The sequence below is a fragment of the Trachemys scripta genome, chromosome 12, assembly GCF_013100865.1.
Source record: "Trachemys scripta elegans isolate TJP31775 chromosome 12, CAS_Tse_1.0, whole genome shotgun sequence".
Classification (NCBI taxonomy): Eukaryota; Metazoa; Chordata; order Testudines; family Emydidae; genus Trachemys; species Trachemys scripta.
The window spans coordinates 1819750-1841820 of NC_048309.1; the positions used below are offsets into that span (position 1 = coordinate 1819750).

Here is a 22071-nt window from a genome sequence, read left to right on the forward strand (position 1 = left end):
AATGTGATATATGCCATCATGTGCCAGCAATGCCCCTCTGCCATGTACATTGGCCAAACCAGACAGTCTCTACGTAAAAGAATAAATGGACACAAATCGGACATCAGGAAGGGTTACATACAAAAGCCAGTAGGTGAACACTTCAATCTCCCTGAACATTCTATAATAGATTTAAAAGTCACTATTCTTGAACAAAAAAACTTCAGAAATAGACTTCAAAGAGAAACAGCAAAACTAAAATTCATTTGCAAATTTAACAGCATCAATTGTTGGTGGGGAGGGATAGCTCAGTGGTTTGAGCATTAGCCTGCTCAACGCAGGGTGGTGAGCCCAATTCTTGAGGGGGCTATTTAGGGAACTGGGGTAAAGATCTGTCTGGGGATTGGTCCTGCTTTGAGCAGGGGGTGGGACTAGATGACCTCTTGAGGTCCCTTCCAACCCTGATATTCTATGAATTGAATAGGGACTGGGAGTGGCTGGCTCATAACAGAAGCAGCTTTGCCTCTCCTGGAATTGACACCTCCTCATCTATTATTGGGAGTGGACTACATCCACCCTGATTGAACTGGCCCTGTCAACACTGGTTCTCCACTTGTGAGGTAACTCCCTTCTTGTCATGTGTCATTCCAGCATCTGTAACTTTCACTCCATGCATCTGAAAGTGAGGTTTTTTACCTAGGAAAGCTTGTGCCTAACTAAATCTGTTAGTCTTTAAGGTGTCACTGGGCTTCTTGTTGTTTTATATAAATTAGAATGGCGGATATTCTGTCATACTGGGGGATCGGGTTTGGTAGGGAGGGGAAGCAGACTGGGTTCGGTCAGTCGGGGTTCGGGGAGTGCAAGGGGTTGGCTGGGGAGTGCAAGGGGAGCAGACCGGGTTCGGTCACTAGGAGGATTGGGTTTGGCTGGGGAGGGGAAGGGGAGCAGACTGGGTTTGGTCAGTGGGGGATCGGGTTTGGCTGGCGAGTGCTAGGGAAGCAGACTGGGTTCGGGTCAGTAGGGGACTGGGTTTAGCTGGGGAGTGGAAGGGAAGCAGACCGGGTTGAGTCAGTGGGGTATTGGGTTAGGTGGAGAAGGGAAGCAGACCGGGTTCGGTCACTGGAAGGATTGGGTTTGGCTGGGGAGGGGAAGGGAAGCAGACCGGGTTCAGTCACTGGGAGGATTGGGTTTGGCTGGGGAGGGGAAGGGAAGCAGACCGGGTTCGGTCACTGGGAGGATTGGGTTTGGCTGGGGAGGGGAAGGGGAGCAGACCGGGTTCGGTCACTGGGAGGATTGGGTTTGACTGGGGAGGGGAAGGGAAGCAGACCGGCTTGAGTCAGTGGGGTATCGGGTTAGGTGGAGAAGGGAAGCAGACCGGGTTCGGTCACTGGGAGGATCGAGTTTGGCTGGGGAGGGGAAGGGGAGCAGACCGGGTTCGGTCACTGGGAGGATCGGGTTTGGCTGGGGAGGGGAAGGGAAGCAGACCGGGTTGAGTCAGTGGGGTATCGGGTTAGGTGGAGAAGGGAAGCAGACCGGGTTCGGTCACTGGGAGGATCGAGTTTGGCTGGGGAGTGGAAGGGAAGCAGACCGGGTTGAGTCAGTGGGAGGATCGAGTTTGGCTGGGGAGGGGAAGGGGAGCAGACCGGGTTCGGTCACTGGGAGGATCGGGTTTGGCTGGGGAGGGGAAGGGGAGCAGACCGGGTTGAGGCAGTGGGGTATCGGGTAGGTGGAGAAGGGAAGCAGACCGGGTTCGGTCACTGGGAGGATTGGGTTTGGCTGGGGAGGGGAAGGGAAGCCAACCGGGTTTGGATGTGGAGGGGGGAAGAGGGCGCAATCTGGGTTTGGCCGGGGGGGTGGCGGGCGGGTAGGATTCAAAGAGCTGCAAGGTGAAATGGGCGCTCTCCTCTCCAGTCCCTGGCATGCAGCAGCGGGCCAAGTGTGATTACAACAGGGCAATGGGAGCATGTTGCCGGCTTTGCCTTCACGAATCTGTCCTGCGCCTGGGCCAGGGCATTGAGTGCTGGGCTCTCGCTCCAGCAGGGGGGCACGGGGCAGGCAGGACTGTGAGGCAGAGAACGCGCGGCCCTCACGCCAAAGCAGGGTCAGGAGGGTAGAAAACTGGGGCGCAGGGAGGCTTAGCCACCCCTCCACGCGAGAGAGCCCGCAGAGCTGCCAGCCGCGGCGTCCCTCCCGTCTCTCCCCAGGGAGCAGCAGAGCCCCGGCCTGCAAATCCTGCAGCCCGCTCTCCGAGCATGCCATGCAAGCTGGTCCCAGCTGCACCGCACACAGCTCAGCCCCGACGGGGGAGGCGGGGGGGTGTCTTACACTCCCACCCTCCCCCCGCCCCCCAAGCTGCTCCATTCTCCTTCTGGCTGTTGTGCAATCTACAAGCCAGAGGAGCTAGTACTGTGTAAATGTACCTATCTGTATCCATTCACAATCAAAGGCCTTCGCTGGCTTTCTAAATGGCTGGAGAGCAATTCATTGGGAGCGTGGTTCTTATCATATACGTCCTACCTCCCTACAGGCTGCGATCTGCAGCCAGCGTCTTGATTAGGGTGACCAGATGTCCCGATTTTATAGGGACAGTCCCGATTTTTGGGTCTTTTTCTTATAGAGGGTCCTATTACCCCCCACCCCCGTCCCAATTTTTCACTTGCTGTCTGGTCGCCCTAGTCTTGATTGGCGGCGGCGCCCCCAAATCTTGGCGCCCTAGGTTGCACCGGCCCTGCTACCCCTCTGAAACTTCCCCCCAGGCTCACTGCCCTCAGATTATCACTTTCCCTCAGCCCTTTCTTCCCCCAGCCCCTCCCCATCCTGCCCTCAGCCCCCAACACCTCCTTTCCCCTTTCAGGCTCACTGCCCCCCCAGCCTCTCTGCCCTCCAGTCCCCAGCTCATCACTCCCCCCCAGCTCACTGCCCCCCCCCACCCCCTCCTCTGCCCCAAGGTTCACTGCCCCCCAGTCCCTCCTCCTCCTCCTCAGTTCAGTCTCCTGGCCTCCTCCCCAGGCTCACTCACCCCTAGCCCCATCCTCCCCCAAGGCTTATCCCCTCCATGCTTACTCCCCAGCCCTCACTCCAGGCTTATTTCCTCCTAGCCTCCCTGACCTCCACCCCAGATCCCTGCACACCCTCACCATCCTGCACGCAGACCCCTCTAGGTCCTAGCAGTCTCCAGCTTCCCAGTTTGTTTGACCTGTTGTTTCTGGAGAGCCCTTTTCTTGGCACTGGTGCTGCATACAGACCCCGGCAGAAACAACTGGGCTCCTCTCCTTGCAGCAGGAGGGTCAGGGGACTCTAAAGACACGCTCACACTCTATGTAAAATAATCAGCAAAGTTTGAGGTGTTTACTCAGGCTTGTCTGGGGCACAATGACCATGGCACTAATCCCCATTGCCATGTCTAAAAAGCCCTCCGCTTACTGCCCAAGCCAGACCTTGGCAGCCCCCAACCGCCATGTAGGGCCATGTTCATCTCGACCCAGCCCCAAATCAGGAAGATAAGCCCGTTCCCACTTGGCCAAAAGAGGGCTGGCATGACTTACCCCACCCTCTAGGAACACATCATCTGCCAATTCAACTCCCCACGGTATAAAAAAATTTCCCTGATTTGCCAACAGGAAAATATGGCATCACCAGTCCTCATCCCTGGGTACAACAATGAGTAGCCAGTGCCATCCTCAATCCAGGGCTAAAACAAGATCCTCACTTGAGATGAAAGACAAGTGTCAATTGTTCTTTAAATATGCATGGAATCTACCTCAGTACCATCAGTCAAGGACTCTTGTCTTCCCTGCATTCACATACACAAACTTCTTATCGCTTTCTAGAAGACCATGTTACCATGAGTAGGTGTTAATAGCTAAGGGCCTGAATCTTCTTTGTTCTGCATCCTGTGTTGTACTTTTCACCTGTGCTCTGCACTCACTTTGTGTAGATGGAGACACAAGATGTTAGGCAGTGGAGAATTATGTCTCCTTGTTGTATCTCTTCATTGCACATAGCTGGAGACACAAGATAAAAAATACCTCATCTTTATGACTACAATGTGCAAAAGCAAACAACAAAAATACAAAGTTCATGCTGCTCCTTGATGCATGTATATTTTTAACATATCTTGCAGTTAGTTCCCTTTTTTGTTTATCTTTTGTGGCTTTGCTCATGTGATATGTAGCAGTGTAACGTAAGGAACATGATGAACACAAACAAGAGGAGTGTTTCTTTAGCAATAACTATTTAGAAATTCCTGTCCCATCATGTGAGTTTCTAATGCTTTGGAGAGCAGAAGGTTCACCAATTATAATTTATATATAGTTCTTTTTGCAACAGCTTTCTCTAAGGGCTTCACTCTCTAAAAAACAGTTCAGAAAAACTGTTAAAACTTCTAATGAGTATCACGGGCTTTAAGAAAATAAGGAAAAAGTCTTCAGTCAGGTTAGACCAAATTCTCTGGCAGAGAATTCACAGCCAGGAGCAAAGGCTTCTAGGTGACCAGAGATATCAGTATGAAAAGAAGTCCAGCTGTAACTGATAAAGTACCACTGGCTTCATATTGACTTCAGAGTGAGGAACAATGTGGATCGCATAGGTATGGTACTCCTGGTCACATGCCCTGACAGCTGCTGAAGAGGATGGTTCTTAGGACTACTGGAATGAATAGCAAGGTCCTGACCCTGCTCCTACTGAAATCAATAGTTTTGCCCAGTGTGAATAACTCGATACTCGAGGCATAGAAGTACAGCATGTAAGGCCAGAAGGGACCCCCACATCATTTAGTCTGGTCTCCTGTACATCAAAGGCCACCAACGCCACCGAGCACCCATTCTGATTCCCTGACCTAATCACTGAGGGGTCCTGTTAGTTAAATATATACGTAGAGCCAGCAGTTGCTCCCTAGTTAAGGTTGCAATCCAGGGAACGAGCTGAGCCGCTGTTCTTGTTATGCAAGGATGTGAGGTGAGCTGCAGAAACCAAAGGTTAGACTCCATTGTCGATGGCGAGGCCTTGGCTTGCAGAGGCAGAACTGAGTGGCAGGCTGCAGCCAACAGGAGGCTCGGGGTGCTGTGTTACATAACGTGTGAAAGAAGAAATAATTTAGGAATTAAACACAAGCTCTCCATGGCTTAATGGACAGAACAACTCAGGCTCCATTAGAAGGCTGAGCCATGGTGAGTAGTGGACACTATAGCTGTAGAGGTGATGCTTCTTGCCACATGATTTCATCAGCAAGAAGACCCTTAATGCATAGCTGAGGCGCAAGACAAAAAGTTCTTTGGAGAACAGCTCATGCTTCTGGCGTTCTTTGGGCTCACTCCTGCAAGGAGTAGAACATCCTTCATTTTAAGGTGAGAGATTCAGCACTTGCAGGATCAGGCTGTAGCTTGAATCCTGATCACCTTATTGATGTGGCAAGTCCCACTGACTCATACTGTGACATGTCCCTTCGCAGAGGACCAGCGCAAGCTCTAGGAACTCCTTAAATCTTTCTTAAGCCCGCAGCACGATTTACTGGTCTGTGGGCCCAAGTGCTGACCTTCTGCCCCGGCTGGATTTTACTCTAAGTGGGAATCTTCCATCTAAACCAAACAGCTAGATAGCTCTGGGAACTGTGGTCCTGATTACCTCAGCAAAGTGTTGAAGATGCTTGGTGGATACTCGTGTGGGTGTGATAATAGTGCTTCTACTCACATGAAGGGAATACTAAGTGGACAGCTAACTCATTTTAAGCACATTTCTCATCACCACCATTTCCCAGCACCGTACTGTTTTTTTTACTTTCTCTTGTTTCTGTTAAAAAAAAAATTGTCCAGTCATATAGAAATACTGATTTTAATTAAACTGATAAACGTTAAGGTAAACTCTGGGCATTGATCTTTTTTCTTTTTCATAAGAAAATGAGTAAAACTGTTTAGACAAGGCACAGTTTTGATTTTTCATACTTTGGTACTAGGCCGATTTTACAGAAAACATGAATTATTGCAACACAACAAAAATACAAGCTTGTCGTGATTTTAAAAGATCACCCACAAAAGTTTTGACATTAAAATCCTTAGTCTAAAAAAATAGCACCAATGAGAGTAAAAGGCCTTTAAGAATCATTAAAACAGCATTCCTGAAATGCAGCTCTCTCCTGAAAACATTTGTATAAACATGTAATAAAAGGCAGATTTTACAGGGAAAAGTATTTTGTGGAAGATTACAATTTTTCATGTAAATTTAATGCCAAGACAACTCTTACTCCTCTTTTCCTAATCTTTCTTTGCTTTCCAAATCTTCTGCATTGTATTTATTTATTTTTCTTTTGATGAGGAAAGGAAGGATATAAAAACTGGGGTAGAGAATTCAAAGATAAAGCTGAGTTGAGGTCGTGTGTGTTAATCCAGTCTGAAAAAAGGTCAAAGGCTAAAATAAATGGAGGACTCACATGGGGATTTTGTCATCTTCTTGTCTCACTTGAATCTAAAGTCTCAGTTCTGCCAGGAGCTCCATGTAGGCAGACTCCTGCAAACATGCAAAACTCTGTTCTCCTCTAGGGGGTTCTGCGGTCCACCCACTTGGAGCTCAGGGACTATCAAACGCTTTCACATGACAGTAAACTAGGGCTGGGATGAGGAATTAGTGTTCTAATCCAGATCCAGAACAGGTTTAGGGTTCAGGTTTAGCTTTTGGTTCAAGAGTTTCAGGCGAGGTAGGCATGTAAATGCATGTGGAGTTCCTCCAACTTTGCACACAGAGGCACCCAATTAGCCAGCTGCATGTGCATTCCTGTGTGCAGACTTGTCAGTTGCATGCTCAGGTGAGAAGACCATTTTGAACACCTACATCACTTGAAAATCTGGCCCCATGTGTCTCCTGAGTCACATCTGTATAGTTTATGGGTGTGAGATGACGAAGGGAGATGATAGGCTGCTTCTTGTCCCTGAGTTGCTTAGAAAGATTGGAGGTAGCACACAGGAGAGCGCTGCTTGGTTTTTCTTCAGCGTTTTGGAAGTCAGTGCATTCTCAAGTGGATGTCACCTGGGAACAGTTAACTGACAGGGTTTCCAAGTGCAACGGGGCAGGACTGAGAGGAGAGCGCTACTCAGTCTCTCCTCTCCTCTGTGGAAAAACCCGTCTCCCACGGCTGTGACCTGCTTCCCCCCGCTGTCAGTTCCCAACTGACTCCCGACCTGGGCATCAAGAGGAGGCAGGCTGCAGCTGCAAAAACAGCTCGACACAGGGTAAACTACACCCTGCGAGGAGTGGGAAACACGAGGGTCTTCATCCACTGGGGATGATGCCCTCTTCTAGGACGTGGCAAGGAAATGCACAGGGGTCTCCTGTTATCAAGGAGGGGCAGAAGGAGCAGAGGTAGGGACGCTCTCATTTCTCATGGATCCTTGTTAAAGTGGAGGCTGCCCTTTGGGAATGCTGCTGAGCACACTGCAGAAAGACTGCTGTTTGCCTAGCTTTTCACATAGCCTGCAAGCGTGTCTGGGGGGCCAGGCTGCTGTTTACTTTGCCACAGGAGACAGAGGCGTCTCTTCATTTAGAAGTGGAAGCCTTTGCAACGCCTAGCCAGAGTCCATTGGTCTGCCTCTTGCTTGAGCCTTTTCTTAGATGCAATGGCATTTGCTTTCAGTCAAATCAGATAAAGCAACACTTCCTGCAATTCAGCAAAGCACTTCTAGAAGCACATGTGTTCTGTCAAGCATGAGCATAAAAAGTGCGTCACTTCACTGGGGCCACTGGTTTGAGTGAAGAACAGAGCTAGGAGAGGACGGAGGAGCTGAAGTCCTGGATTGTTTCAAAGCATGGCAATATGCACAGGAGGGTGCCACTTTTAGGGGAAGCTCTGTGGGGAAAAAGTCTGACTTCCCTATAAAGTGACTTCCCTGAGTCATTAGTAGATCTGTCAGAGAGACTGTTCATCATGGTGTATGTACGATATGCATGAGAGCCCTACACACTAGCTTGCCCGGCCCATGATTACTGTATTTGAGAGCTGAAATCTCTGGGTCCAGGCTTTATCCAATTCAGGATCCAGTAAGCGCTAGTCAGTCTTGGGAGTTTCTTTCAACATTGCAAATGTTTGTTTTTTCCAGTAAAGGCAGGAAGTAAGGTGAGGCCCTCAGCAAGGCACTGGGGCAGCAGGTCTGCCCTAGCCACCAGCGCGATGGCCAGACCTGACTGGGACGTCCCTTTCTCAGAGCATGGCAGTGGATTAGACAGGAAGGGTCCAGTGGCACTAGATCCATAGTTGGTTGTTCAGCCTGAAGCCAGATTTTCAACCCAGGTCAAACCCAACTCAGCAAAGGGCATCATCCACTTCACAATGGGCAGGTGATTGCACCTGCCAAGGCCGGGGCCATGCACACAACTGGTGCCCGTGGGCGGGCAAAGCTCAGAGTAAAAATATGTCCCTCTATGCTTCTTAACAGACATTAGCTGTATGTGCAGGGATGGCAGATGAGAGAAGAACAGTGGGAATCTGTCTGATTCACCTTATAATAAAAACGGACTCTCCCGAGGGAGGGTGGGGGGTGTTGAGAGTTTACTCCATGGCAGGAGGGTTCCCTTTTCCGTTAACACGGGCCTGCTCCAGCCCCACTGTAGTCAGTAGCGAAAGCACCACTGACTAACCCGGGAGAAGAATCAGGCCAAAGCCCAGAGCAAAATTCCTAGGTGAAATCTTGGCTGCACTGACGTCAATGGGAGTCTTGCCATGGACTTCAACAGGGCCAGGATTTCACCCCGGTGTCTTAGTGGGATCAGGATTGGACAACACTGTGTTGGCAACACTGTTCAGGTTTATAAAACTGTTAATAAAAATAAAGTTTTGAGGTTTAAAAAAAAAATCAGCATTGAACATGAGTGCTGCCCCTTCCTGCCCATTTCAGCACATTCGTTTGCAAAACGTTAAGAGAACATTTTCCTTTTTGCTGTGGAGCCCAGACTCTCCAGAAACTGACGAATGTTTTACCTTTCTAGCTATTCAGCTGTTCTTAATGTAAAAATTAAAAGAATATTTTAAAAAGGAAGGAGTGAATATTGGTAAAACTACAGCCAGACACAAACAACAACATTTCTTTAGCTCTAACTAGAACAGTAATTCTATCACCTCACAGTTCAGTTTCAGCTACATTCAGGTCTAGGAATTTCCACATTCTCATGTAATGCCTTAAAGCAGCAACAAAAGTTTAAAAACAAAATTCAACTTTAACAAATAAAAAAAATGTAAAAAGCTATTTGGTTCTTGTATCCCGCTTGTTTGTTCAGTGTATGTAACCTGACAGGGTTCTTTATACCTGTGGCTACAGTTCTGATTTCTTAGCAACTGTTTTGAGAGGCTGGTTTTTTTCCCCACAAAAGCCTTGTTTCTACCTATTTCAAGTATGGTTGCAGCCCGCCAGCCAGCGGCTTTCACCACCCAGCCTCTGAATCGCTACTTTTCAATTGTACAGTAAAATGGAATGGTTAATGCTCTGTGTGAGACATAGCGGTCTCTTCCACCATACCTACGCTCTCCTGGGTGGGGTAAGCTAGCTTCTGTGTTCGGTATTTTCTAAAGAGCGTTGTCTTCTGTCCCTTTGAAAAAGTCACCCTAACAGGTTCTTTGGTTAAAGAAAGTTTCCTACGCTCTCCCTGCAGGGCCACACTTCCTTCCCAAAGCGTGTGGCTCGGGGGACCATTTCCTACCAAGTAATGGAGCTTGTGGGCCGTTCTCTTCCTTCCCTCTCCCACACAGGCAGTGGAGCTAGTGCATCTTTACCAGAAGAGACAAGGGAATCCCTGCTATTCACAGGCAAAATAATCCTTGAGCGGGGCGAAGAGGTGCCGAATGACCGGGACACTCCACGATCTCCCGAGTAGCTTCTGACGAGCTCCACGCCCCATGTTGGACACATCCGTGTAGTGAAGGGGGAAGCCAAAAATCCTGCAGAGGGAAGGAAGAGAAGAGGAGCTTTTAGAACAGCAGTTACACTTCGATGACGTCTTGTCCTGGTGGTCACAGGGTTACTCCTGAGGGCCAGAACCCTGACCCTGTGCATTGCCCAAGGCCCTGGGCTTTGTGCATGGGTTCTCCGGGCGTTCCAGGGGAGGGATCCCCTCACCCACAGACGGTGAGCAACCGTACAGCTCCTGCACTGAAGGAGTTTTGGCCTGTGGCTCTCTGCAATAGCAAAGCCAATGTCTCACCTATGCCCACTTCTGTGTTGTCATGGAGACCACCCGACTGACACACAGTTGGTATGGAGTGCCCTTGCATAGCCTCAAGGCATTATTTCTACACGGATGTCTCTTGCGCTGGTCACTGTTTTGTCTCACTAAGGGGCACATTTCCACAGGGATGAGGCCCAGACCCCGACTCTGTGGGCACAGTGTCTGCCCAGTCTCGGCACTGGAAGTGTAGGTGAGAGTCCTCAAGCCTCTCTCTGATTTGTGCCCACAGTTCCATCGTAGGTACGTGTTACACTCACATTAAAGAAGCCCTCCACCCCCTTTTACAAACCTGGTCCCAAAACCCTGACCCTTCTCTCACTGAAGCGGAGTGTTCCATATATGGTACATATTTTTTCTTTCCTGTAGAGATCTGTATCCTGAAAAATCACTTCTGCCCCCAGCTTGTCTAGTCAAGATTGTTCTGGTATGGCTTTTATGTTTCCACATGGCTCTCACACGCTTCCATACTCATGGTTTTCACAAACCTAACTCAGGTTTAAGGGGTTTTTCAGCTTACACTCAGATGCTGAAATCTAGTGATCCACACTACTGTTAGAGTCCTTTTCCCTCCATGAATCTATGATCTTGGTTCGCTTGTATTACTGAAAGGCAGAGATAATCTCTCTTCTCTGAAACCAGCACTGGGCTCTTGTCATACTGAAAAGCCCTGATGTGCCGTCAGTCAGGTGAAATGCAGTGACTGTCGCACTTGACTGAAGTGCAGTAATGTATGTATCTTAATGGCGGTCTCTAGTATTATTATTATTACTGCTGTCCACTGAAACACAAGGCAAGTGAATATATCCAATCACTTGCCTGAAGAGCTCAAACAGATGTGTCAGGTACTGGAGAATCACTGCACAACATGAAAACCAGTTTCCACAAGAACTGAACTTTGGAATCCCCCTAAACTAAAGAAGAAGTGCATTCCGCCAACACATGCATGGACTAATTCCGCTGGGAGCACCCCCCCAGGGGCTCTTTCAGTCATTAAACTGTAGGCTTCCTTTTGCTGTTGCCTGCTGCAGAGTCCACAAACCATTGAGAAGTCCTCCTTGTTGGGCCATCGCCCTTAGTGACAAGCCAGAGAGCCTGCAGTGTAAATTCCTAGGCCCCTTCCAAGGAGGGTCAGCAGCTTCTGCTTCTTGCTGAGGAACTGCCAGGTTAGAAAAGGCCACCTCCCATGCACACTTCACACCTCCCTCCAGTGTATGCTGGAGAAGCGTTTCCTTTCCAGGAACCAATTCAAGGCAGGGGGCTTCTGGACCTCGGCCTCGCCCTCTTGGAGTCTCACCCTGAAGAGCCAGTGAACTCCATCACAGACTCCCATGGGAAGAGCTGGCAGATGCACGCAGCGCCTCCCACAGGCCTTTAAGGGGACCCTGCTAGTGTGCACTAAAAGTTCCATAGTCCGCTTTGATCTGAACAGCAGTAGGTCAATGCGCTCCACGGTACTTTTTGCTCACAGGAACAAGAGCCACATGGCCAGTCAGTTCACAGCAGGCTGCCATGCTGTGGATTTACACCCCAGCCTGCTATAGACATGCCCTGAGCGTGTGGTTCTACCTCATCCCCACCTTTTTTTCCCCCTCTCCCATCCCTCCACCTCTCTCTGAGCCACCCCTTGGTAGTGACGCTCACCTTTCTAACTCAGTGCACCACAAATTGTCTTCTTTCCCATTCATGAGCACTGGGAGCTGCATGCTTTTCCCCTGCCTGAGGGAGTTGGATTTAGTCGTTATGGTTTGCACTTTTCTCAACTGAAGAACAAAACAACAAGAGTTGATGTGAACTTCTGGGTTTAGTATTCGGGATCAAATGGATGTTCTGTGGGCTATCCTGCAAAGATCTCGTACTGAGAAGAGGGCTGATCTAGGCAGGGAACAATAAAAGGAAGGAGCAGGGATTTTGCATGCCAGCATTTTTAGTATTTACACCAATATGCATCAGATGCCAGCAACGGATTCTGCAACCACCGGCACGTCAGCTCTTAAGAGAGTGGTTGCACTCGCAGAAGAGGGTATTTGTAAAAAAAGTATATGGAAATGGATGGAGCTACTTTACCTGGGCACGGAAATCCATAGCTCCCAAGAATTAAAAATATCTATACATTGATCCAGAGGGAGAGCAGCAATGTGTGTCTCCTGTAGGAACAGCGCTGGCATGTTGGGAACAAGGAAAAGTAGCAGGCCAGGGTGTGTGCCCGTTAATCAGGACTGTGCCACATGGCGTTAAGTCCCCACAGTTACAGCCAAACACTCAGCTTTGGGCCTCATTTGTGTGTGGACGATACCTCAACAGAAAGCCCCTATGAACAAGACAGAAGCCCAGCATCATCTATCTCACCAGATCCACAAAGCAGAACGGAGGGAAAAATAAGGGAGGTGTGGGGGAGGGAGGGAGAGAGAGGTTGGAACCACAGAGAAATCCCTCATTAGGGTTGAAATGAGAGAGAATATCCTCAAGTCCAGGAGAAAGCAGAGAATCCTCGAGAGTAAATCAACTAGAGCATCCACCAGACAGGACATCCCTTATTATAGCATGCAGTATTACACGAGGGAGCCCCAGGAGGTGACGGAGCCCCGAGTAAGTGGTATTCATGGCAAGCTGAGAAATACCAGACTGCCCCAAGGAACGAAAGGGAAAGGGTTGAACAGCAAGTCTTACCTTTGCTATCCTACTGTACTCCAGGCAGTCCTGAAGCTCAACTCTATCAGTCCTGGAAGCTACCAGTGGCCTGAGAACAGGCAAAGCTCATTACACACTAAACTCTACAATTAAGTCTGTTCTCTAGTCCTCCACCAAGCTTATCTTTTGTGCAAAATTCATCGCTTCCTCTGCTGTAGCAGGGAGTGCGGCATCATTTAAAGAAAAGGTGAAAATCAAATGTAATCCCAGACTGCAAATCAAGTGGGTGAAAATAAAGCCTCACCATTATCATTTCATACATGTGAACAGCCTTTGGGAAAGCCCCACACAGCCCTGCTCAGCATAAGCAAGCTTTATGCACAAGAGGCAACAGAATCCAGAAACCTCCCAAAAGAGAGAAGAACTAAGAGAGGTCATGGGGGAAACATGACATTAACGGCTGGCCGGGGCTTCTGGTTTGGTTCTTTAATTATAGTTGTAAGAAGTGGAAAAATATTTATGACTTTGAAAAAATCCAAGAAAAAAACCCACTGGCCTACTGGGTATTTTGTGTTTTCGTAAAGACAGTGCGACTGTTGGAGATGTGTGTGTGAAGGGGAATAACCTGCACAACAAATCTGGCAACTGATTACTCGGATTTGTGCACGTCCTTTCTGTGCCACACCTAGCAACTGTGTCCCTGGCCTCTTATATCATTTCATTTCCCACCTGAAAATGGCAGGCACAGATGCGGAGGGAGGTTGTGAGACTCCTTTTTTCTACACTGTCAGTGAGGGACGGAAACCAAACCTCCGCCAGCTTGAGAAATATAAACAGAAAAATGAGTGTTCCAGTGGTAGAGCCCACTGATGCGCAAACGTAGATTCACATTTCTTGACTACTTAAGAGCCTTTAATGAACATGCCTATTTATTAGATGATGCAAGAGCATATAATCTACTTACAAATATCCCACACAGTACGGAGCTCTGGGCCCTGATATCAAGTCAATTTGAACCGTGTTCTTTAAAGTGAAGGTAACAACTGAGTGCTTCTTCCAAGAGAACAAATAAGCTGTTTCCTTCAAATGTAGGACCACTCAGGAACCCAGCCCAAAGGCGGCTTTCACTGCTCCTGTCCGTTGGGACTTTAGAATCTCCCACTACACACAGTGAATCCTTGGGATGTACCAGGTCTTGTGTTGCCCATTCCCCCATCTCATTGCGCTGCTCTATCCCTTTCCGAAGTGCTGTAGCATCCTTATCCGTAAAGCAGAATGGAGCTACAGCTTACAGACTTGAGCTGTCACCCCTTTCCTCCTTGCAGCGTGCTGCCAGCTGTCTGAAGACACAGATCCTAGCTCGTCTGTGGCTCTCTCTCATACCAAGCTTTCCAGAGAAAACCAGAGCCTCTCTCCCTCTCCAGCTCCAGACCATATCCGCCTCTTCAACCACATTATAATGACATTGCGCATACCCTTGTTCAACTTCATTGGCTGGGGTCAGCCATATTACAAAACCAACCACAGCCCTTCACAGGCTGCTAGTGCTGTCTCTTTGCAGAGTTCACTTGTTTCTGGCAATGTACAATAGTTATGCAATTTACAGTGGCTGCCCCTATCCCTCAGACACATCGTGATGTGATCAAAAATGATTAAAGGGTCAGCGAAGGATCCATAACAATAAAATTATGGTGCGTCATTGACAGTCTCTCTCAATAGCCAGAAGGAAACATTTTAAGAAATTATAGCCGAAGTGATGAGAGCGACAAGGTGAGGCAGGTAAGATCCTTATCTTTTATTGACCCAACTTCTGTTGAGGAGAGAGACAAGCTTTTGAGAAGCTGGTCCAAGGAAAGATATTACATCACCCACCTTGTTTCTCTAATACCCTGGGTCTGACACAGCTACAACTACACAGCAACGACTGTAGGTTTTATCCTGTTACAACTGTCCTGGATACCTGACAATTTTAAATAGAAGCAGGTCAAGTAGCAATAGCAGCTATTACAGTCAGCCTCATTTAATTAGCGATTGTTCGTAGGCACATGCTCTAAACTGGGACAGGCGGCTGGTAACTCATTTTCTACAATGCCCTCAATAGGTTTTCATGGGTAACATTTTCAAGTGTGCCTAAGTCCCATTTTCAAAAGACCCTTAGGACCCCTCGTCTCATTAAAAGTCAATGGGACTTGACTCCTAAGTGTCCATCTATTTTGAAAATGGGACTTAGTCACTTTTGAAAATTTGACCCCAAACCCACTTTAGTGGGACACCACTGAGACCTCATGCTTTAATCTCTATGCTCAGTTACAAACAAATTAAAATGCAACTACGATTTTCAAAATGCAGGTATCATAGAAGCCACGCAGCTTCTCTTTCACTTTTCAAATGCCTACTTCCATCAGGTTCAGCTTTAACTATTTATAATTCCTAAACATATCTGCAATTAAAGTGCAATCAAGCATATAAAGTTCAGAAATCCTTGAGGGATTCCATTGGTTTCTTTGTGTCTGTATTTACTTCCTGAGAATTTTGATGTGTGAAAATTCCATCTGCCGTTGCTAGGAATCTCCGGTTAACAAGGTCACTATTAGCATCCTTTTATTTAATTGCAATATCATTTTATTATAACTTTTTCCTGTGAATTTGGTGGTGGTGAAAGGGGCTGGACAGAAGGCTTGGGGAGAGCGGAGCTTCTGTTCATCCTCAGAAAGCTACAGGATAGACTGCAACCATGCCAGCTTTCCCCCACGTTGCCCTGCAAATGGGCCTCACTACTGCCCTGGATGGACCATCTCCAGGATGGAGAGATTAGTTTGATCTCTACGGCCCATCCAAACCCTTGTTCCCTTAGGCTGAGGCTGTCAGCATGGGGAAGGGCAGTCAGTGCCACTCACAGAGGTAGGTTTTGGTCCACAGAGAACTGGACTGTCAGTGTCCTTCTAAAAAGGCAATTGTGCATGTGCGATTGCAAACACTGAACTGGTATCTGTAGAGGCAAGAGAATCTCCAGCTCATGGAAACAGGGGAGTGTTTTGCTTAAGAGAACTGGGTACGTTTATCACAAGGTCTGTTAAACGTCTCAACCCAGAGTGCGGACCGTGCATGGATCCCAGTCTCACAGCACTGTGCAAGGGAAACCAAGTGCCCTGTGCGGTGGCAGAGGGGAATTCAGATTACTCACTGTCCCGAGTTTGCTGCAGTAACCCAGTAGGATGGAGGATAGCGAGTTTGAAATTCCTACCACAGCTCCAGCAAACTGCATGAAGGCCCTGAGCCAGTGCACCCTGCTACCCAGGGAGGGGTCCCATTGACTTCAACGGGCTTTGGATCAGGCCCAAACTCTACAATTTTTCCAGATTCACATAATTACTAACAGTAAGTGCAAAGCAGAAACAGAACCATTGTTGGGAAGATAACTGAGCTCCGCAAAGGGCTGTGGGGTCGCAGGCTAGTGAGTTTCATTGGCTCCCAGGAGCTGCACGTGGTGCCAAGGAGGAAAGAACCAGGAGAGCGTCACAAATAGAAGAGTTACCTGTTCATCCCAGGCAGATTGCCCCAGAAATAGCGCGCTCTGTGTGCAGCGGATACCTTGATGGCGTCGATCATAACTGGGTTGCACTGCATTCCGAGATAGAAAAAGGGAAAAGATTAAAGAGAAGCACCTGTGGCCAGCATAAACCGTACCATCCAGCACCAACTGCAGCCACCTCCAGCCGCGTTCCAAATCAACTCACTGCATGGAGAGGGCTGGCGAACTGCCCTGCTCCTCACGTAACCAATGAACAAGGCCTTAAAAGGCTACTCTCATGCATCCGACGAAGTGGGCATTCACCCATGAAAGCTTATGCTCCAATACATCTGTTAGTCTTAAAGGTGCCACAGGACTCTCTGTTCCTTCCCCTAGGACCTTACATTTCAAAGTGCTGTTGCTGCACGCTCCAGCACCCTGAAGTCCTGTGCGCCAGTGGCCAGGGCCAGAGCAGCATTCTCCAGCCCCCTGAAGCCAATGCCCAGCGTGGGAAGTGCGTTCTCCACTACGTGCAATTTTAAAAACTCAGTAGATCCTCTCAGAGGGAGCCAGCATAAATGTCTTTTTGTTCTGCGTGCGTACATGGGGTCCTGATCCAGAACTAGGAATCCTAGGCACCAATGCAATACAAATGAATAAGAATGATACATGTTGATCAATTTCCAGTGTCTCACTGTTCATTACTTTGGGTCCGGGACAGAATTATCCTCCTAGGTAGAGACTCTTACAACACGCAATAGACAGGCTGCAAATGATGCCACAGACCTTGCAGCCTCATCTGTAGCACCGTCTTTGTTATTGTGAGAGTGAATGCTTTGCACTTCCCTAAAATATCAACGCACTGTTCACTAATGAACAGACGCTCAAAATCCTCCTGCCAGGCTGCTAAGAACTCTTAATCCCATTTTACAGATGGGAAAATTGAGGCAGAGAGGGGAAGCCATTTGCCCAAGGTCAGAGAGGAAATCTGGAGCAGAGCCAGGAATAGAACATCTATCTGCCAATTCCCAGCTCTGTGAATTGTCCTCTGGAACATCCTTCCTCCGCAGTTGTTTTGTTTGAACTTTTTAACCTCGGGTCCCTACACAACCACCGCCCATACATATTCTTACAGCCCAGCTTCATCCTCAGGCTGATTTATAGGATCTATTATATGATAAAGCACATGAAGGATGCAAGAGCCTGCCCGTTCTAGGCCCTTGTCTGCAAAGCAGGAATGCGGGGAATGGCTCCCAGTAACTCCTACCTCCAAAAATCGAGAAATGTCCCTTTTATCATTGACTCTCATGGCCACAACATTCTCAAACATCCAGAAGAAGGGGCGTTCCTCCCCCGCCTTGGGACGTGCGTAATTGAGGAGATGATAGAACTCGAAGAACAGCCTTCCAGTGCCCTCTGCAATAGGGAATGTATACGATTGTGAGGGCTTACCGCAGCCCAGAGAGAAGAGAGAGACTCCTGTCTCCCGTCACAGCGACGGCACAGGCAGGAACAACAAGAGCTCCCTTCACACCGCGCTGCGAATGCGCCTCCACCCTGAACTAGCCCTTCCAGAGGTTAGACAAGCTCAGTCTCCACGGTCCATTCAGTCCTGGACCGCCCTAAAGCGGGTGCCACTTGGGGAACATGTTAATGCCATTTATGGTGGTGGTAGTTTTAGACTCCTGTCCACCAGGAACTGGAACGAGACACCAAGTCATTTCCCAGAAACCACCAAACAGTCACCAGACCAGATGGTAGAATCTTGTGGCCAGCACCAAACCCGGCTGGATATGAACCAGGGGGTTAGAGGTGAAATGTTCCATTCCCCATTAGCCACCACACCCCTCCAGAAACAAACAATCTTACCATACAGACCCTTTCTGGCAGGATTCACAATAGACAGATCGTTACAGGGGCTTCCACCAATCACCAAGTCGAAAGGACCCCACTCCTCAATCTAGGACAGACAATCGGATTCAGTGTCAGTGAACACCAGATAACAGTCGTCTCCCCTTAAAGTACATGCCACTGGGGGCATGACAACAACTGTATCACAGGTCTGCACACTCAGCTCACACTTCTCCTTTTCAGTAGTAAATAAAGTAAATCCCCCTGGGCGTGGCAGGTGTGTTCGCCAGCCCTTCCGTGGAACACATTTCTCTTGGTTATGCTCACATTTCTCTTGGTTATGTTCCTGACATCATGCACGTATGTGATGTTCCCTTCATGCCGGACAGTTCCCACAGCAATGGAATCTTCGCAAATCTCAGAGGCGATGTATTTCTCCACTTTAATGCCTAGGTCCTTCAGAACCAGGTAACCTGTTGGGGAAAAGACACCCAGGTTGAGTTCCGGTTGGGTGGTTCTTATCAGTTCCTCATCCTACTCCACTGGCCCATAACACACGCTCTGTGCCACCCTGGCGCATCATGAGCAAGTGCAGACTAAGGATCTTCTCTAGGTCAGTAAGGGTGGCAGAATCTGGTCCTCTGAGCTCCCCCACACCCCTTTAAGATCCTCTCCACGGAGAGACACCTTCAAAGAACACATTGGACTTCTCCCAGGAGCACCCATTCATTCTCTCCAGGGGGAGGAAGCAGAGCCAGGGAGGTGTCTGCAGAACTGAACCTTCAGTAGTCAAGCCATCTGCACTGAGACATTTCCCTACTGGGGGCTCCATCTTACAGGGCTCCCTCGCCTTTCCCCACTGGGGGTTCCCCCAGACATTTCCCTACTGGGGGTTCCATCTTACAGGGAAGCCCCCAGAGCTCCTTCGCCTCTCCCTGAACAGAGTGGGCAAGGAGGGTGCTCAGAAGCTCAGAGAATCAGGCCCTTCTAAAGCACAGTTGTTCCAGCTTCCTCACCAAAACCAAACGGGGCACATACCGTCCCAGAGCTCCCCCTCCTCAGTATTACCCAGGACATGCTGCTTATCAAGTAGGGTCTCCAAGAATGTTCTAAGCAGCTCTGGTTAGCACTCACTTAGCCTTTCCTGAAGGCATGTCACCAGGTAAGATTAAGATCCAAACACAGCATTTATCTCTTGTCAAGTTGGCTGTATAGAATCCATCCCCCACCCAGATCCAGTCCAGGACTTTGGTAGAACCTATGTAGTGTGTAACTGAAGAATTCATCCTAGGTTTTGCCCAGGACACAATGTGTGCGAGGACACGCTGCCCTGGGTGCACTTAGTGAGTGAGTATGACATGGTTCTTCACCTTGAAGCTGAATTACAGGGTCGAATCCAGCCCTGGTATAAACAAACACAACTCAACTGACTTCAGTGGAATTGCACCTTACATACAGCAGAACGGAATTTGCCCCAGATGGGTTATTAATTCCAGGCTCCAAGGCCCTGGGACTAGAGCTGGTCGGGAGTTTTTTTGATGTAAAAGGTGATTCGTTAAAACAGATGCTTTTTGGGGGAAAGAGTCAGTTTCTGCGAAACTGTCCTTGGGAAGGTTTCTCAGGCCCAGGATGGCATTTCTGGTCGGGGGAGAGAGGGGTGGGGAGGGAGAGAGAGAGAAAGAAAGACACACATTCCCCCCCTCCCCCCCCCAAAACAGTCCAGTGGTTAGGGACTCAGCTGGGATGCAGGAAACCAAGTTCAAGTCCCTGCTCTGCCTGATTCAGAGAAGGGATTTACACCTTAATCTCCGTGCCCCAAGGCAGCTGCTTTACCCACCAGGCTATTGGCTGTTCTGGGGTGGGTCAGTCTCTCTCCCTCTCATGATTTTTCGTGAAAAATTCCCAAAGTTCTCATTTTCATTCCAATACAAAATGAAAGTGACATTTCGAAACCTCTGATTTTTTTGCAAACTGGAATTCTCGTTTTCCAGCCAGCTCTACCCGGGACACAGCGTTGGCATCGACCTCGGCCTTTGATTTGCTTTCACATTCTCCATATCCGTTAATAAGCAAGCTGGGTCTGTGCTCAGGCTCCGCTGGTGAACGGAAGAGACAACAGCAATTGTGTCTCATGGGCCTGCCCTCTCCCACCACAACTTCACTCCGTCGAGCAGAAAAAACAGCTACTCAGATTCTGGACTCTGTAAGGGGCGGTTTTGTGGATAAAGCGCTGGACTGAGAACCCTGGCTCTGCCTCGGGCTCACTCTGTGTGAACGTGGCCAAGTCACTTCATCGCTCTGGGCCTCGGTTCCCCATCTGTGGAATGGGCATGATGACAATGACCTAGCACCGTGGGGGGCTATGAGGCTGAGTTCAGTCAGGTTTGTGAGGGGCTTGGATCTCCCTGGATGGCAGGTGCTAGAGCAGTATGAATCATCGATATTTAATACTGTTAGTCATTCAAAAATAAGCTCTCTTGGCTCCTCACCTGTTGCTATGCCATCAAATAGGGACAGCACTCTGATTGGCCTCCTTTCTGTTGCAGGCACTGCCGGGTAGATTTTAGGTGCATCCTGCAATTAAATAGAGAGAGGAATGAAGTGGGCTCATGCTCCTATTGCAGCGGGACTCCCCTGCTCAATGCTCCACGAGGCAGCCCCGGGCCCAAGCCCTGTCATTACAGGGCTCTCAGCTGGCTTCTCTTCAGGAGAGCTTGGGAGAGCCCAGAAGCCTCGGAAGACATGTGTGCAGGAAAACACAAATCAGGAACACAGAGGGCACCACGACTGGGTCAAATGCTAACAGAAAAGTGTGGATTTTGAGGAGTGGTTTTAAGAATCCAGCGGATTCCCATAATCCCAGATGACAGTCAGCAGGACCCCTCAGGAAGATGCTCACCTCCCTTTTACAGGCAGCACGAAGGATTCAAGCACTCAGAGACCACAGGGACGGATGACGTACAAGAACCCAAAGAGATAAAACATTCCCTGTTGCCTCAATTCCTCCTCCCTCTTCTGCTGTCCTTCAGCCATTCTGCTGCGCTCCCCAGGGCACATCCTCAGCTCAGGCAAGCTGGGATGGCTCCACTGAAGTGCATTGGCTAACTAAAACTTTCACGTCCATATGCGTAGCTAACATTTCCTCTCTGCTGCTTACCCTCCTGCAAATCCCCATTCCCAGTGTCCTACACAGCCTCATGTCCTTCCCCTTTGCTAGTGTCTTCTCGCCCATCCCCACGTGTGATCTGTTGTACTCCTGCCCCAGGTCGATTTCCTTACATATTCCTGTCCTTTGTCGCTGGTGAAGAAGTCTTGCAGCCGTACATTCCAGTCCGGTCGGCGCTGTAACACCCCATAGCACTTCTGTGGTTGACACATGTAACAGCTCCAGGGCTCTTGCTCTTTTGCCTTGGCCGAGGTACCTTGCCCTACCAGGACCTCCAAGCATTCGACACAGAAGCACCTGCGCAAATCAGGAGAAAACGGTAACTGAGTTCCAGAGGCTCCTCCACTGAGCCACCTTCCACCTCCAAGATTATGCTTGTAAGTCTCCCCAGGACAGGACACTACCATGGAGCCCAATTCTCTCATCTCTCCCATCTTTCAGGGAGACAGTAGGTCTCCAGGTCTTCTCTGGCATCACTGTGGAATGCATGTATCTCTAGGTGTTTAGAGCTGATGACCCCAGCTACGTCTTCAGCCAGGGTATTCACCTCCCTGCATCCTGGGCAAGGCACGTGCTATTCTCTTTAAGGGCTACGTGCACAGACCTGCTGAGGTATGAGGCAGGCAGGTCTGCTGAGCGCCGCACCACAGTCAGGCCCAGAGCATAGTGCTTTCACCTGGGACTTGCTGTCCACAAGCCAGGTCTGATCAGCTGGACTCTGAGACAACACCGC

General features: G+C 49.0%; 1 protein-coding gene across 1 annotated transcript in view; it reads right to left on the reverse strand.

The window, feature by feature from the left end:
* Window positions 1–5792: 5792 nt before the first annotated feature.
* Window positions 5793–22071, reverse strand: part of DNMT3B (DNA methyltransferase 3 beta) — a 42072-nt gene continuing 25793 nt past the window's right edge. Inside the window, exons 12-21 of the mRNA XM_034787591.1 lie at window positions 21943–22024; window positions 21452–21772; window positions 20662–20746; window positions 18500–18645; window positions 18191–18281; window positions 17589–17737; window positions 16346–16431; window positions 12850–12919; window positions 11824–11942; window positions 5793–9895 (exon numbers count right to left, since the gene is read on the reverse strand). Coding sequence (XP_034643482.1) covers window positions 9754–9895; window positions 11824–11942; window positions 12850–12919; window positions 16346–16431; window positions 17589–17737; window positions 18191–18281; window positions 18500–18645; window positions 20662–20746; window positions 21452–21772; window positions 21943–22024 — 1291 coding nt within the window. The 3' untranslated portion in view covers window positions 5793–9753. The remainder of the gene's footprint in view (window positions 9896–11823; window positions 11943–12849; window positions 12920–16345; window positions 16432–17588; window positions 17738–18190; window positions 18282–18499; window positions 18646–20661; window positions 20747–21451; window positions 21773–21942; window positions 22025–22071) is intronic.